Below are 16,568 nucleotides of genomic sequence, written 5' to 3'. Positions count from 1 at the left end.
GCTGAACAGTTGATGTTGAAATCAGGAAGAGTCTAAACCAGAGTTTAGACTTCAGACTTATAACAGCACCCAAACAGCAAGCCAGGATTTGGGAAAGGCAGAGGTTTGGGAAAGGCTGAGCTGTCTTCCACACTAAGGTGCAGGTCTCAGAGCCCCCTCTGATGATTTCTCACTGACCTGGGCAGTGACTGCAGAGCAGAATGGAAGGAGCAGAGGGAGCAGGCAGATTTTTTTCAATTTACTCCTGAATTTTGTCCTGATTTTGCTGCCTGGCTGCTCTCTCTTCCCCCTGCCCAGCCTGCCGTGAGCAATGAGAGCATGGCAGGCTGCCACCTCCCCATGTCTTTGGGTATCTTCACTCAGAAGGGCTTTCAATGTTCTTTGGCTTTTCAAAAAAAGACTCAGAGCCTACCCTTTTAAAAACTAACTCACCTTGAAGTGACCCTTTGAAGAAAGCAGCCCAGCCCCCTGTCCGTGCCAGTTCTCCATAACATTTGCTCATTTAACTGAGCCCTGCTGCAGGCTGATTTTTAAGATGGGGCAGTTACTGACTGTCCTCATCATCCTCCTCAAGAGCCTGAGAGCATTGCAAAACTGGGCCTCTCCTCTGCCCAGATGAGACCCTAAAACTCACTGAACCCTTCTGAATGTTCTCGACATCAGACACTGTATCATCTCCTCTGATGATCTAGCATCTGCTCTGCCCCAGGGAGGCCACCTCGGGAGGATCGGGTCCAGTTTTGGGCTCCCCAGTTCCAGAGAGACAAGGAGCTGCTGGAGAGAGTCCAGCAGAGGCTCTGGAGCTGCTGAGGGGCTGGAGCATCTCTGTGCCAGGCCAGGCTGAGAGCCCTGGGGCTGCTGAGCTGGAGAAGCCTCAGAGGGGATCTGAGCAGTGCTGAGCAAGAGCTAAAGGGCCCCGGGGGGCAAGAGGCTGGGGCCAGACTCTGCTCAGTGGTGCCCAGAGACAGGACAAGGGGCAACGGGCACCAACTGGAACCCAGGAGGTGCCACCTGAGCAGGAGGGGAATCTTCTCTGCTGGGAGGGTGCAGAGCCTGGAGCAGCTGCCCAGAGAGGCTGGGGAGTCTCCTGCTCTGGAGAGATCCCAAACCCGCCTGGCTGTGACCCTGGGCACCCTGCTGGGGGTGAGCTGCTGGAGCAGGGGGTGGGATGAGATGATCTCCAGAGGTCCCTCCCAACCACATCCTGCTGGGATTCTGGCTGGATATGTGACATAACCAGCCCCAGAGAAATAGTTGGGCACACTGGGAACAGGGGGATGTGACCCAACCTCTGTGACACAACCTCAGCCCCTCCCTTCCAACCACACCTCCCAGGCTGGCTCAAAACCGTCCCGAGGCTCCCCAGGGAGCCCAAACTCACTTTATGTAACTCCTCCTTGCACAAGGACAGCTGTGCTGGGGAGGCCAGAAGATTCCTGCCAAATTATTCAGCAGTGTCTGTCTCCTGAGCTTGGAAAGAGACGTTTGATTCATCCCTGGCAGCTCCACAGGGCTGCGGGGTGGGATCCGGGCGAGGGAGGGCTGGAGCTGGAAGCACTCCTGGGGAAATGCTCTTCCTGGGCCCTGTTGAGTGGCACAGGGGTGGCATTCCCAGGCCTGGTCCCACCTCCAGCCCAGCCAGGCTGGCTGCAAAGCAGCGAGCTGAGGGTGACTGTGTTTCCAAGGAGCTGCTAACAGGAGGAGACGGGGGAGCCCTGCTGCAGACACGTCACTCGGCTCTTCTGGGCTCTCCCATCTGCTCCCAGGGGCTTCAAACTGCTGCTGAGAGGCCACAGCAGGAGGAGGGTTGGATGTGCAGCTCTGGAGGGCTCGCCTGTGGGCCAAATTTACACCTACTGCAACTAGAGGAGGGATAGATTGGGCACAGGGTATATTGTAGAGCATCCTGCTTATCTGTATAGCTCCAGGAGCAGGTTAAACCTGCTCCCAATCCAGAAAACACAGACTGTGAAGGACTCTAAATTCAGCCCTTTCTGGATTTTAACACTGAGGTAGCAACTAACACCTGAAACCTTCTGCCACTGGCTCCTCTGGCTGAGCCTGATGTTTTCCTCTTGTCTCCCAGTGAGCTCTCTGGAGTCCATTCTTCCCTCCCTGCTACTGCAGGCCGAGCAGTGAGCAGGCAGCTGCTGGCCCTCCAGCCAACAGAACACCAGCAGCTTGCTCCAGGTTCCAGTCCCTGCAACCCCTTAGCACCAGTCCTCCTGCAAAACTGCTCAGGGCAGTAATTAATAAGCACGTGCACAGCCCTGAAAAAAAAGGTCACTGAGCAAATGTTCCCTTCCCTTCAATATGCTGCATCTGAAAGCTGAAGTACTTGTTCATAACCATTTTAAATATCCAGCCTGTCAATTGCTGGAGTTCATCCTTGGTGGCCAGCTACCTGCTAGCCAAGGAGGCTGACAGGAGGGCTGAACTTCCCTGCTCTGGTCTGTGGTCTGGCCCCACAGACCCCTCTTGTCTGCAGACAGCACCAACAGAGAGGCTGGGCATGAACACAGGGCTGGGGAAACGCTGGGCTCCCAAATCCACAGCTGCTGCTTGGCTTCTGGGGCTGTGACCACACCAGTGTGTCTTCTCTCCTCGTCCCCACGCTGGTGCTAGTGCTGTCTCACTAGTTCTGACAGCAGCAGGCCACCGAGCTGCTGTCTGGGAGCAGTGACACACAGCCTGACCCACTTTCCCCCCCTGCTGCAGGCTGGACTCAAGCCTGACCCAAAACGTGGCCCTCGAGCCAGATCTGTGCTACCAGCAGGGAGAAAGAAGGGCTGGGAGGTGCTGCAGAAGTCAAACGGTGCTCCTCGTGGGTCAGAAAACCACTTGAAGGAATAAGAATTGTCCCAGGGCTGCTCTGTGTTTGCAAACAAGATTTTTGGTGAGCCCTGTGAGACCCATTGAGCCTGCAATAAAAGCGGGGCCGTTGTTTTGGTGCAAAGATGACCTCAGTGTTTTTAACAGCAGCGATGGGGGGACCAGACCTTCCTACCCTAAAAGGGCTCAGAAATGTCTCTTTTATCTCCCCATTTGGAAACCTGCACTGCGATGGAGCTTGACAGGATTATTTTATTTACTCTGTCTCCTGCAGCACAGCTATTTCTGGCTGACTGTCTGGCTATGGCTATGAAACTGGTCTCATTTTGCTTCTCCTCCAACCTGCTTTGCTCTGCGAGCTCAAGGGAAGACAGCAAGAGCAATAAACCACAAGCTGGAGCTCTCCTTGCCTCCTGATTACAAGAGACACATGAAAAGTGCAAATGAAAACTAAAATGTGTTTCCTGCAGTCACTGATCTTCCTGCACTGTCAGAAAACACTAAACACGGAGCCCCATCAACGACTCCTTGACTACTGGTGAAGGAAAAGCATAATTTGGGGCAGAAACCCTGTTTAACCCTTTATACTGTCACTTCCAGCCTAATGCCACGGTGCTCTCCAGCCCCTTGGGCAAATCCCAGAGCAGGAAAAGGAAAATTCTCATTATTACACAATTAAACACCTCGAGCACCCCCCAACCCAACGAGCCATGGTCAGAATTAATGGGGTGTCTCACAGGCCTGGCTGCTAAGTCCTGTGACTTGCAAATTTAAAGCATCTCTCTCTCTCTCAGCTTCTAGGGGAGAAGAAAAATAGACCCTGTGCCTTTAAGGCAACAGCTTTTAATGCTGCCATCATCAAGGATTGACTTCATTTCTTGGTAATTGCTGTTAGCACACTGGGATGGGTGTTCTTCAATCCTGATTATGGGCATATGGGAAGTCAAACTGAGGCCAGCACTTGCTTCCTACACAGTTTATCCCCTTCCTCCTTTCCAAATGAAGGTAACCACCTGACAAGTCTCCTCTGAAGCAAGCACTGCTCTGTCCTCCTGCACACTGCAACCCCCCAGCCTCTGCTTCAGGAAACACAGGCAGAAAACTCACCAGGAGAGTCTGATGTTCATCCAGGAGCTGAACGTTACCCCAGCTCTGCAAAGAAACTCCAAATCAGGGGCTCTCCCAGTGGCTCTTCATGGAGGCATCTGAAGTCACTCTGCACTCCCCCCTTCTGACACAGGTTCTGGAGATGTTCTGCAGCACCCACCTACCTCCACCAGCATCTCAGCACTCTGCTGAATGCTGGACTAGCTGACATGGCCACTTCAGCTGATTAAACCTCTCCCTTCCTAGCACCAGAACAGAATTCACTGGTGGCATCAGGAAGCGACCAGGGCTGTCTCAGATGGCAACATCTAAGCTGAAGCTTTGCAATGCTCAGAAACTGGTTTTATTTGTGAAAATTCTCCCACACAACTTGTTCTGTGAGGTGTTTGCCAGGAAGGAAAGCTGCCTGCCATCGTGTCAGCTTCTCCACCTGCTACTGCTCCTAGTCCTGCACCTCATAAATCTTAGTGCAAGTTTCCTGCCTGGAAGAGAGGCTTCCACATACCCACACTGGTGGGGATAACCTCTGTCAAGCACCTTTGAAGGCAGCCCTACTTAATTACTCATTTTCACAAAGGAGGTCTCTGCCTGAAGTCCCATCAAGTTCTCCAAGAGGTGGTGGCTGTGGAAATGCAGCTGGGATTTCCCACTCTGAGGCAGTGGAGCTCACACAGGCAACCAGGGAAGGGGCTGAGCTTTCCTGCTGGATCCCACCAGGACCATCACTCCTCTCCTGACAGCTCAGCTCCATGACTGACTAGTTCATTATAGTCATATTAATTTAGTCATAGGGTTTAATATAGCCACATTAATGACTGTTCTCAAACCATCAGCCAGGTAATCACCCAGGGCCAGGGGTGGGCAGCACCCCTACAGACCTGCAGTCTTCTCCTTGCTCTTGGGCATCTGTGGGTCACATCTCTTATCCCTCAGAGAATAATTTTAAAGCATGGGGTAGGGAAGGGTGGCCCCAGCTTCCAGCACCACAATAGACATGCTGCTTCACTAAAGAAGCCCCAGGACATGGTGCTCTGGCTCCAAAGCAGAGGTTATCCTGCTAGAGGGTTGCCTGCTGGGATCTGTAACAGCAAACCTGACACAAGGGTCAGGACAATGCAGGTTGTAAATCATTCAGGTTTATTTTATGTGGGATTCGTGATCCCAAAATGTGAGCTAACACTTCTCTGGATGCTGTTCTCAATTTTTCTTAATAACATTCAAAGAAAACATTATCAAGGTGGGTGAGTCCAGCTGCAACCCCATCTCCCCCAACCCCAATGCTCTGAGAAACAACAACTGCAGTTTGATGCAGGAAAAAGAGATGCAGAAGGAAAACCTACAATGAGGTGTGAGCCCTGTGCCATGACCCCAGAGTTACCACCCTAAAGCTGAGGGGGGGCACAGTCCCACAAGACCTGGGCTGGGAGCAGAAGAATCTGCCAGATCCTGACACGGAGCCAACCTCTGCCAGGAAGCCCCAAACCCTCCGTGCTGAGCCAGGGAGAGTCCACAGGGAGTTCCCCCCTGAAGGCATCTCCTGTGCCACACACAGAACACCTCTGGAGTGTGTGAGGGACAAGGACAGTGCCACTCTGCCAGCATCTGGACACTGACAGAGCCCCCTGAGCCCCCAGCAGCTGGCTGTGAGCTGCTGCATGCCCCCCCAGACTGCTGACCATGGCAATGCCACCTCTGCCTTTCCTGGGAGTTAAGGGAATCCTCAATACCTCTCTGGATCAGACCCAGTGCAAGCTGAGCTGGATGCTGCCTATGAATGGGAAATTCAGGATCACAACCAAAGTGCAGGAGGTCAGGACTGAAAACCAACCCCAGCCCCAAGCTCCTGGAACAGTTCTGACAGCTCTCCCAACATCTGCCTTTGGGACTGCTCAGCTCTGGTTATTCTGCTTTTAAATGGAGCCAGGGAAGAAGTAAAAGACAGCAATGAGGAGGGGGAAAACAAGCCCATGCACCACAGAAGGTAAAACTTCAGTCAGGCATGACTCAGGAGAAGAAAGGGCCACCCACAGCCCAGCACAGGGCACAGCTCGGCGGCCCCACCACGGTGACTCAGGAGCCACCCACGGTGCCACCCACGGCACAGGGCACTCTGGGGGGGGCTGCTGTGCACCCCCAGCCCTTCCCCAGAGCAGGGGACGTGGCTGGAAGGCAGCCCTGGGGTGCCTGGCCTGGCAGGACTGCCCCCCACCCCTCCATCCCACCCGGAGCGGGTCCCTGCGAGGCGTGGGCACCGTGCCACCCCATGGAACCCCTGTCACCCAGGAGATGGGGCACCCAGGGCTTGGCAGCTCTGCCACTTCAGCAGTTGGGATGGTCAGGAGCTGGGGTCACCTCAGCTGCAATGCTGCTGAAGAGCTGCTCTGAAACATGGCTCACCTGCTGCTGTGAATGCTACGACGTGTTGGCATCGGTGTGGGCAGACCCCAGCGTGGCCAGGGAGACCTTCTGGTGGCCTTCCAGGGGCTCAAGGGGCCTGTCAGAAAGCTCAGGACTGACTTTGGAGCAGGGCATGTTGGGACAGGACAAGGGGGGATGGTTTGAAACTCAAAGAGGGAGATTTAGACCAGAGAGAAGGAAGAACATCATTACACTGAGGGTGGTGAGCCCCTGGCCCAGGCTGCCCAGAGAGGTGGTCGCTGCCCCATCCCTGGAACCATCCCAGGGGAGGTTGGATGGAGCTCTGAGCACCCTGCTCTAGCTGGGGATGTCCCTGCTCCCTGCAGGGGGGTTGGATGAGATGGCCTTCAAAGATCCCTTCCAACCCAAACCAGTCTGTCATTCTGTGCTTCTTCCTCTACCTTCACAGTGGGCTTCATGGCAGAGAGAGACCCTCCAAAATCCAGCACAGCAGCTACAGCAGGACGAGGCTGGAAATGCACGTGGGCAACACACACCCCTGCCACTGACCAAGCTGCTGCCTGCTATTGCTTTGAGAGGCAGCAATTGTCATTTGAAGGCAGTAATTGAGCTGTCTGCCCAAGTGCCAGGCTTCACAGCTCCTAGAGAAATAAATTCCAGGGCTATCTAATCCCAGATCATGCTCTGCAGCCAGCAGCAGAAGTGAGGCAACGAGCCAAACAAGGGGGGCAGGAGAAAAAGGCACAAAATGAACAAGTGGAAGCTGGATTTACAAGGAGCATAAAAATCCCTCCCTCACTGTGTACTCCCCATCCCACAGCTCAGTATTTCTAGCATGTGGGTCACCCTTCCCCAGCGCTACCCACGTCCCCTTCTGCACGTGGAGCAAACCACCACCTTGCCCTAAAAAAAACACTTTGGGCTGGGAAGGCTGTGCCTGCAGCACGTCCTTAGGCGTGCTGAGCTCTCCCTGGATGTCCTTACCTTCTTGCAGAGAACCATCTGGTGATCAAAGAGGAAGAAAACTCGCTGCTGGTTGCGTCCATAAGGCTGGTAAATCCAGGACATCTCCCCCGTGTAGATCAGCTCCGAGCTGCGGTCCAAGATATCCTCTCCCTGGAGGGCACAGAGAAGGAGGCCGAGTGAGGCACCACCCCCAGGCAGGGCACAGGGCACAGCTCTCTTGGCAGGACACGGACAGGCAAGAATTCAATAACATTTTGGCCCTCCTGAGGCTCTCCAAGCCACCCTGGCTGAGTTCGGACCGGCAAATGGAGATAGGGGATGGTTCTGAAGGAATGGAAATAAAGGTAGGAGGTGTGGACACTCAAAGCTTGGTCGTTCCACTTCAGAGTGCAGTGGGGATGGAGCTGCTCCAGGCACCAGCCCCATTTCCCACTCTCCAGGTAGCCCCAGCCCCTGGATCTCACTGCAGGTGCTGGGGGCAGCCTGAAAGCAAAGCTCCTTCCTCCTGCCCATGACTGAGCCACTTTGTTTTCAGGGGAACAAACTCCCTGGCACCCCAAGGCACCTCCCCTCCTGCCATCTCAGGCCACTGAAATCATCTACACCAGGGTATCAATTCCCCCTCCAGCATCCAAACTCACCCCTCCAGTCTCCTGCCTCTCTTCCCACTCATTCAGGCAACTACAATCCCTTCTCCCACAGCTCATTAGGGCTCCCCCATCTCCAAAAAGCTGTCAGGACCACCCTGGCTCCTCTGGCCCCCCAGGCTGGTTGCCAGAATGCCCTCACCCTTCCTCTGCCTCCAGCTAATGCTTGTTTTCCTCTTCAGTTTTTTTTTAAGGATTCATGAGCAGATGGTCTTGAAAACACAGCACTCTCTCTCCCACTCTCGGAGAGAACAAACGCAGTCACCCTCCACTAATTGGGATGAGCTGGACTTTTTTAAAAGTTAATTAAAATCTATTTATTAAAAATGGGTGAATTCACCACCACCTGCCCTGTGGGCATCTCAGTGTGTGTCTTGCTCTGCAACACCACAGAAGGCACCAGGATGACTTCAGCTACAAGGTAAGGAGCTGGATTCAGAAGCAAGGGAGAGAACAGCTTTTTATTTGGGTTTTTTTTTTTCCTTTTTGGCTCTGAAACTAGTGCAGTTCTGGCTTGGATGCCAAACTAGAACCAATTTCTGGGACGAGACCATCCCAAAATCTCAGCACACAGCTTGTAAAGGTTCAGCCAGCTATGGGGGGCATCTAGACAGAGAGGCTTTTTTGTTACCACTTATGCTTGTAGGTGCCAAAGTAACCAAGACTCAACCCCCACTCCTAATTTCTGGGTGAGGATTTCAGACTGCTCTTCAGGTAAATGGGTAATTAACCTCTCAGCATTGATTGGAAGTGACTGCCTGAGTCCCTGGGCCCTGTGACAACAGCAGCTTCATTAAGTCACCACATCATCAGGCTACAGCACAGACCTTCTAAACGCCTTCGTGAGGTATTTATCCACCTCCCTGGCTCACTTGGGTGGCAGTGATAGCTGAAGGCATTAGGGATAACTTCCCAGGAACACAGAGGGTTGTTCCCAGAAGGGATGCTTTAGATTGGAGGTTAGGAAAAATATCTTCTTCAAAAGGGATGTCCAGGTTTGTGCCAGGCTGCCCAGGGCAGTGGTGGAGTCCCCACCCCTGGAGGGGTTCCCAAGCCCCTCAGATGTGGGGTGAGGGACACGGGGCAGTGGGGACCTGGCAGTGCTGGGGGAACAGTTGGACTCCATGACCTTAAAGGTCTCTTCCAACCAAGATGATTCAGTGATTCTATGATTCAAGACTGTGATGTTAAGGTCTGATTTCAGCCGTGGACCTCCTGGCCAGAAACTGGGTCCCAGTGCTGTCTGCAACACCTCAGGCATATACAAGCCCTTGAATAAGAAGCCTCTGAAGAAAACACACCAGCTCCAGAAATTGTGGGGTTTATAAGCTCAGCAGGAGCTTACAGAAAGAAGATTCACACAAGCCTGTGGATGGGAGGTTTGATGAGAGGGGCGAGCCTAGGAGAGGCTGGCTGCTAAAAATAGAAAGCCAGTTTTGTCTTTTACTCCTGTGGTAGCATCTCAAGCCTGAGGGGACACAGAGGACTCTGTAAACACTTCTACTTGATTAGCTAAATCCAAACTGTATAGTCCCTGCAAGCAATATAAACCAGAAAAACCCCAGATCTGCAATGATAGGATTTATATTGTGGTTTTTATGTTGGGAAAACAATTTCTATATACAGTCTATAGGCTAGAAATAGATGATTTCCAGTGCTGGCTTTGCCAATTTGGAAATATCTGTTGTAAATAGTTTTGGAGCAGCACGTGGCTGGCCAAGCTCTCTGCAATGCCTCTCCCAGTCCTAGGCTGGATCCCTCCAATTCTATATAAAACTGGGGATATAAAAATGTCTTTTCCATTTTTTTTTCCCCAAGAGGCTGGATCATCTATATCCTCCTGGAAATTAAGAGAAATACTGCTCAAAAAGTTTTAGTTACCCTGAACTGGCAGCTGTCCTGCTGACTTCAGCAGAGCCCAGCAGTCAAATGGCCAAGAGAAGACAAGATGATCTCCTGCAGTCTCTTCCAACCAGGGTTATCCTCTGAGAAAAACCCTCAGCCCTCCTCAGCCTGTAGCTCAGGTTCTCCCTGTGCATCCTATCAAAGGGCAGCAAGAAGGAAGCTGACTCCTCTCTTCTTCCTGCACTCCCAGGCAGAGTCCAGCTCCTTAGTGTGCAGCAGTGGGAGCAGAAGGTCACCCAGATCTGGGCTGGACGTGTGCCTCATGCTCCCTCCAGCTTGCCAGAGCTGGCATGACACATCCAAGTCCTAGGGCTACTCCTGCCTGTTGCAGCAGAGGGTCAGATCTGCTGCTGCTGCTGCACCACGACGTCCAGCCAATGATGCTGCAGATGATGCTGCAGAAGCCACCACCTTCTGGAGCAGGGAACTGGGAGCAACCAAAGGCTTTTCACTGCTGTCGTGACAGAAATGCCTTGGGAGCACCAAGGTGACGTGGAAGGGAAGGTCCCACCTCCCAGTCTGCCCCACACCTCCTTCCCACCAGCAAACCCTGGGGAGATGCTGTCCCAGGCTCAGCAGCCCTGCTCCCGAGGTGGCTCCTGGCTGTCACTGCTGGGCACAGAATCCCCCCCTCCAGCCCACGCTCTCCTGCCTGACACTGCTCCTCTTTAATTAGAGATTGACAGGCTGATTAGCACTCTGGGCTACAGAAAGATCAGAAAAAGGAAAGCAAGAGAAATGTCCCTCTCATCAGGCTCCGTTTCGTCCTGTCTGTTGCTGGGGGGGGAAAAAAAAAACAAAAACAACAGGAAGAAGAAGGAGAAAAATAAAAGAACCAGAATCTGTTTCAGTCCCTGATGCAATTTTTTAATCCCAGGAGGATTTCTCATCAGCCTGTCCTCACTTTGAAAAGCACACGTTGGCTGCATGCAGCTTTTTGTTCATGTCATTCTTGGATTCAACAACGTGGTATGAGGCTGAGGCCAACTATTCTACATTACATAATTAAGGGCACTGAGTCTTGATTTAAAGGACCTGTAAATAACAAGAATGGGAAGAAATTTCAAAGGACAGTGTCCATGAGATTTCCTAATTCTATATATTTTTCCTTTCATGCAAATGCAATGCTCTTGAAACCTGCCAAAGTGGCGAGCCACTTGAACCTTTGGTGGAAATATCCAGATACCTCCATAAACCAAATTAATGCTTCAATAGTAAATCAGAATTAATCCAGGCTGACAGGCAAGGTTCTCTCCTGTGCCAGACTTGGACTGGACTTGATGATCTTAAAGGTCTCTTCCAACCAGAACAATTCTATGACAGGCTGCTCCTTCCTCCTCGCTGCCTCACTTGTGTGCCTGTGAACACAGCACTGCCTAAATTTGGGCTGGCAAGGACTTGGCAATGATGATGGGCTTTGTGGAAACAATCTCTTTATAGTACTGTCATGTCTGTGGATAGATCTAGATATTACCCACTAAACTTTTGAGATCTGTAGCTCTCTGAGAGGGCAGGAGCACAAGAAGGGACTGAGCCTGTAAAGGCTGCCCGGGATGGGCTCTGCCTGGCCCCTTTGAAGTCTGGTTCAGAGAAGACTTTGGAGGCTGTTGTGAAGAAGCAGCTCCAGCTAACTCTGTGTGCCAGTATTGCCTCTGCCTGCCTTTAAATGTCACGGGTTTGATCTGAGGGCATTTAACTACAAGCAAGGAGATGATGCTGAGTGAAGAGAAATAGAGGTTGAACATCAGGAAACACTTCATAACCACGAGAGCTCTCAGACATTGAAAGGTCTCAGCAGGAGCTGGTGGAAGCCCTACATTCTGCATCATTAACAGCTGAAAGGACAAAAGGCACTAGAGAATTCGGTGTAGGCAGCAGCAGCACCTCTCTAGCTCTGTTTGTGCATTGGAAATTCAGGTTAGAAAATAAAGAAGTGAGTCACACGTGGCAAGAGTCCAAGCTGGGCTTTTCGGTCAAGACCACGTTCCTGTGAGTTACACAGGGACAACATTTCCCAGGGATTGGGATTATTTCTCATTTACAGCAGTCAGTGAGATCTGAATCTTCCCTTCTGCTCAGTCATGACTTGTAGAAAGCTGCCAAAGGTGCCAATAATTCCTTCAGGGTTCACACCCTGGCTGCCACAGCACGGTTACCAGCTGCCACCCCAGCCAGGCCACCCTTCCTCGGGCCCATTTGTAACTGGAACCATCACACCCTGACTTACTGGGGGAAAAAAAAAAGCCTGGCTTGGGTTAACTCCATGATATTCATGATTTCCAAACGCTGACCCTGGAGTTCACCTTCATGGGGCCACGCAGGAAATCTTGAGGGATATATTCCTGCTGCTTCAATTAGTTGGGACCAGCCCCTTCCTTCTTCTATTTGTTTTAGGCTCAGCAATATGTATATTTTACCACTAACACCCTCTCCTTGAAAGAAAACATGTACACACACTGTGTGTGTACAAGAACACTTCCAATATTCTCTCGCTGACTATATTTTGTTTGGTTTGGATTTTTGCTTCTTCTTTTTAAAAACACTGCTGCTTCAATTAGTTGGGACCAGCCCCTTCCTTCTTCTATTTGTTTTAGGCTCAGCAATATGTATATTTTACCACTAACACCCTCTCCTTGAAAGAAAACATGTACACACACTGTGTGTGTACAAGAACACTTCCAATATTCTCTCGCTGACTATATTTTGTTTGGTTTGGATTTTTGCTTCTTCTTTTTAAAAACACCCTTTTCCCAGCATCTCATTGCAAAACATGGGTAAATTTAGACATGAAAATGCAACTTCTAATCAGAGAGGCAACATCACTCCTCGAGGGATGCTGAGGCAAACCAGACACTGCTCCAAATGAAGGATTTCAACAGGCTTAAACCTTCAGCTTTGGGTGCTGCTGGAATAATTCACTCAGTGCAACATACAGTGGGAATTTGGGATTCTCTCTACTTCGTGCCCTGGCTAAAAAAAAAGTCTGAATTGTTTTTTTTCTCCTAATTCCTGCCTTCTTGTGCTTAGTGTTTTTTTTCAGAGAAGGCTGTGCTGTAAACCCCAGGTCCATGCTGCTACTGCTCGTCTGCGCTGCTGGGTGGGCTGGAGAGACTGAGAAGCCACAACAAGGGGCAGAAAGGGACTGATTTGGGATCCAGGCTCTCATCAGAGCAGGAACAGGGCCACAGGATGATGGGAATGCTGTAGGTCCCTCTCTCTGTTTCACTGAGCACTGGATATCAACTGGATCAACGTTTGCAGAAGCACAAAGCTGACAGCAGGTCACCCCCCCCTCTCAGCTGAGCATCCTCCAGCAAAGATCAACTGGGAGTTGTGGCCTTCTACTCTCTGAGCAGATAATAAATGCATGATCCCCACAGACTGGAAGAGGCCAGGGAGACATAGGAAATCCCTCCTCTACTCCCTGTGTGGAGAAGATGAGGGCCTGAACCCTTCCTCACAGGCTGGGTGAGCAATCAGCCCCTGATGGCCTCTGCCCTGGGAGGCATGTTCTGCAGACAGACATCAGCCAAGGAGGGATTTTGGAGGTCAGCAGCCTGGCTTTGCAATGCCTAAAAGGAGCATCTGCACAGAACTAGGACAGATCTAAGCACCCAGCTCTGCTTTTGATTCCTCCTGCTCTCTCCCTGCCTTGCACTAACCTGTGAGTATTTTGGGGGTCTGTGCATCCTTCTGGCCATTACGTGGACACCTCTGAAGCAGGGGCTGAAGCTGATGGTTCAGAAGTTGCTTCAGAGGACAGAATCAAGCAGTGAAGTCCTCTGTTGGATCTAGCTCTCATCCTCTAGTGTTTTCAGCACAAGTCTATGACTTTTCTTGATCCAAAATACAGAAGAAAAGTGGCAAGAAGGGTGTTTTCCTTTGAATGGGGGCAGCAGCTCCATTCCCATCAGATCTCTGAGTGGTAGCAACATCAGGCTTTGCTGTACTATGAGGAGCTGAAAGATGTTGCTGCAATAGTGTGCTTAAAACTCAGAATAGTTCAAAAAAGTCTGGAAGAATGATTTGGCAAGTTCCTGAGGACAGGATGGAGATAAAGAATTGGTACTGCTAAGCAGGAAAGAATTATAAAGGACATGGCTAAAGCTAAGAAGGAATGAACTATCAAGGATATGGCTAAATAAAAATGAATTATCAACTGAGCTAATGGAAAAGAAAAAGAAATGGCTATTCCACAGATCCTACATGGAGGTCACCTTGGCTTTCCACTCACACATGAATATTCACTGACTTGGAACTGATCCGTCCTTAATCTCGATTTATTTACCACGAGGCTCTCAGCATCCCTTACAAATGACACACATTAGCTCATCACATGGAATCTACTGAAGATGCATGGGATGGTCCTGTGCCTCCTTGAGAGCAGCTTCCAAACTCTGGAAAGGAGTCTGCATGTCAGTGGGAGAGAGGTTTCTTCATGGTGAACAGCAATAAAACAATCAAGCAAATCTTGTGCATTCTCTGCTCTCCCAGCCAGTCATAATTTAAGACCCAGCTATGGTTGCTGCTTTTAGATGTTCTATCAAGAGATCCTGGGTTGGACCCAACCTTCCTCTTGGCACTTAAACTAACTCAGTCAAGGAGGATACCCCATCAGAAGGGGATGCACCTGTATTTTTCTCCCTCTTTTCTCAGCCTTCCTACATCTTTTCCAGAAAATAAAAATAATTAAAGGATCAGTGCATCTTTTCCATACAGTAGTTTACATAATATAACCTCACTGACTTGAACGTGGAGTTGTTCCACATCTTCATGATGTGAGGAAGACAAAAGGCTGTTCCATCCCTTTAAGCATCTACTTGGATAACCACGTGGATCGAGGACAACGTAAGAGATGGACAAAAACATCTGTCCTCAGTCAGCCTCAAAAACCCTATTTACAGTTTACAGTCATAGAATGATTTAGAAAAAAATAAAAATCAGAGGCAAAAAGAAAAGGAGAATGTAATTTTAGTATGGCTTAAGCACATGGTAAAAAAAATGCAGGAGCCTGAAGGGCTGGGAGTGAGGAATCCCTCTGCTGACTTTGCCTTGCCTGTGTTCCTCAGCTCCTCCATTATACAATCACTACACACAGGGGTGGTGCAGAAAGATCTTTAAGTGGGTACTCATTTTAAATGTGCAAATAGCATCTCTCACTTCAGCTGAATGTTTTGGCATCTAATCACAAAGCAACCACCAGAAGAGTCTGCTCTATTTCCTTAGCCTGTCGGAATGTTTAGGGGCTTTTTGCTCTTTTCCCTGCTTCCTCCCCAAGGACAAAGCATAGAGTTAGAATGAATACTGAGTTTGATTTAAATCTTGCTTTCTACTGATGAATTTGGAACTGGAGCCTCAATTTTCTTAATTTACCATTAAGGTTTACAGCTTAAGCACTATCTCCACACTCTGTAACCACATCTTCTCCATCCCAAGCTTAATCCCAAACCCAGCTGGTGTGAGATGAATTATATGATCTTGGCTAATTCAATGGGAGGGAATTTTCTTCTCCCAGGTCTACAGCACGTGGAGGAGGGCTGAGCATTGACCATACCTCCCAGTCCAGAACAGAGGCCTGCCACTGAGCTATCTTGTCAATGTTCTCCAGCCTCCGCTTCCGCTCGTTGATCTGCAGGGTCACGTTCCTCATGACAGCCAGAGCAGCAGCCACATACCTGTAGTCACTGGGGAACACAAAAGAAAAAGCCATGAAATGGAGCCTGATGTGCAGTGGAAACACAGGAGTTTAGTCCTAGCAGCAGCTCACCATCCTTTCAGACAGAAACGTGGGTAGGATTTGCCACCCGCTGCTACAACACTGTGTTTTTTTTCCATCAGCAACATCCTTCTGGATCACCACAAAAGAGCAGCTTGCTGGGAACTGAAATTGGGAGTGGGTGAGACAGAAGCCAGCCAGCTCCTCAGCTGGTGTCCACCAGTCTGGCCTCCACCAACCCAACACATAATAACTGTGAATATTGCTCCTGAGAGTCTTAAGGTGCTCGGCTAAAGAGTATCCTAAAAAAACCATCTGAACGTTTTCCCAGCCCTTGTCTTTGGGCCTGGATTTTTCAACTTTTCAAATGAACATAAAGAAAATACTTTTCCATCTGACACGAGGCCAGAGTCTTCCAGGCCATAAGGTGACTCTGAGAGTGGCACAGAGCATCTATCCCACAGCATTCACTCTTGCTGCAGACTTCAGGTGAGCAAATCTAAGCAACTCTTTGCTTTGTTTTTTTTTTAATTCCCCTGGACAGGCCTGGGAGTGTAATAAGAAAGAGTGAAAACAGGCTCCTGCCAGGGCCAGCAGAGATGATGATCAGTCTTTTCAAAAAGTGATGCTGAAATCAATGCTATTGATTTCTGCCCCCTGCCTTCTCCTCCATTCCAAGGAACCTTAATGCTCATTTCAATCTGTGAGACAGGCAGGGCCAGCTGCCACAATACCACCCTAATATATTATTAACTTAAGGGTTGGTATTGATCTCTGCCTAATGAGGAAAACTGGCATCTTGGGCAGCTGCAGGGGGAAGGGTTCTATTGATTATTGCTGAGAATTGCACTGGTGACAGCTAGAAGAGGGGTGGATGCTGGGAGTGAGATCCCTTTCCCCATGTCATCTAAACAGGAGAAATATTAAGAAACAATCATGCCAGGAGATACAACAGAATGTTCTTTGCTGGTTTGCCACCCTTGCCTGGATGAAATCTTAGAATCATAGAATCATTT

The 16,568-nt window shown here is 50.2% G+C and overlaps 1 protein-coding gene across 1 annotated transcript in view; it reads right to left on the bottom strand.

Annotated features, from left to right (window-relative positions):
• LOC103774861 (rho guanine nucleotide exchange factor 9-like) overlaps positions 1-15,520 on the bottom strand; it is a gene marked incomplete at its 5' end in the record, with an annotated part of 22,911 nt that extends 7,391 nt beyond the window's left edge. Inside the window, 2 exons of the mRNA XM_008942295.1 lie at positions 7,303-7,434; positions 15,391-15,520. Of these exons, the coding sequence (XP_008940543.1) occupies positions 7,303-7,434; positions 15,391-15,520 (262 nt within the window). The remainder of the gene's footprint in view (positions 1-7,302; positions 7,435-15,390) is intronic.
• Between the last annotated feature and the right edge of the window lie 1,048 nt (positions 15,521-16,568).

Source organism: Merops nubicus, unplaced genomic scaffold (genome assembly GCF_000691845.1).
Source record: "Merops nubicus isolate BGI_N331 unplaced genomic scaffold, ASM69184v1 scaffold19316, whole genome shotgun sequence".
Classification (NCBI taxonomy): Eukaryota; Metazoa; Chordata; class Aves; order Coraciiformes; family Meropidae; genus Merops; species Merops nubicus.
Note: the sequence above shows the minus strand (reverse complement) of the source record. Positions and strands in the feature narration are given on the sequence as shown.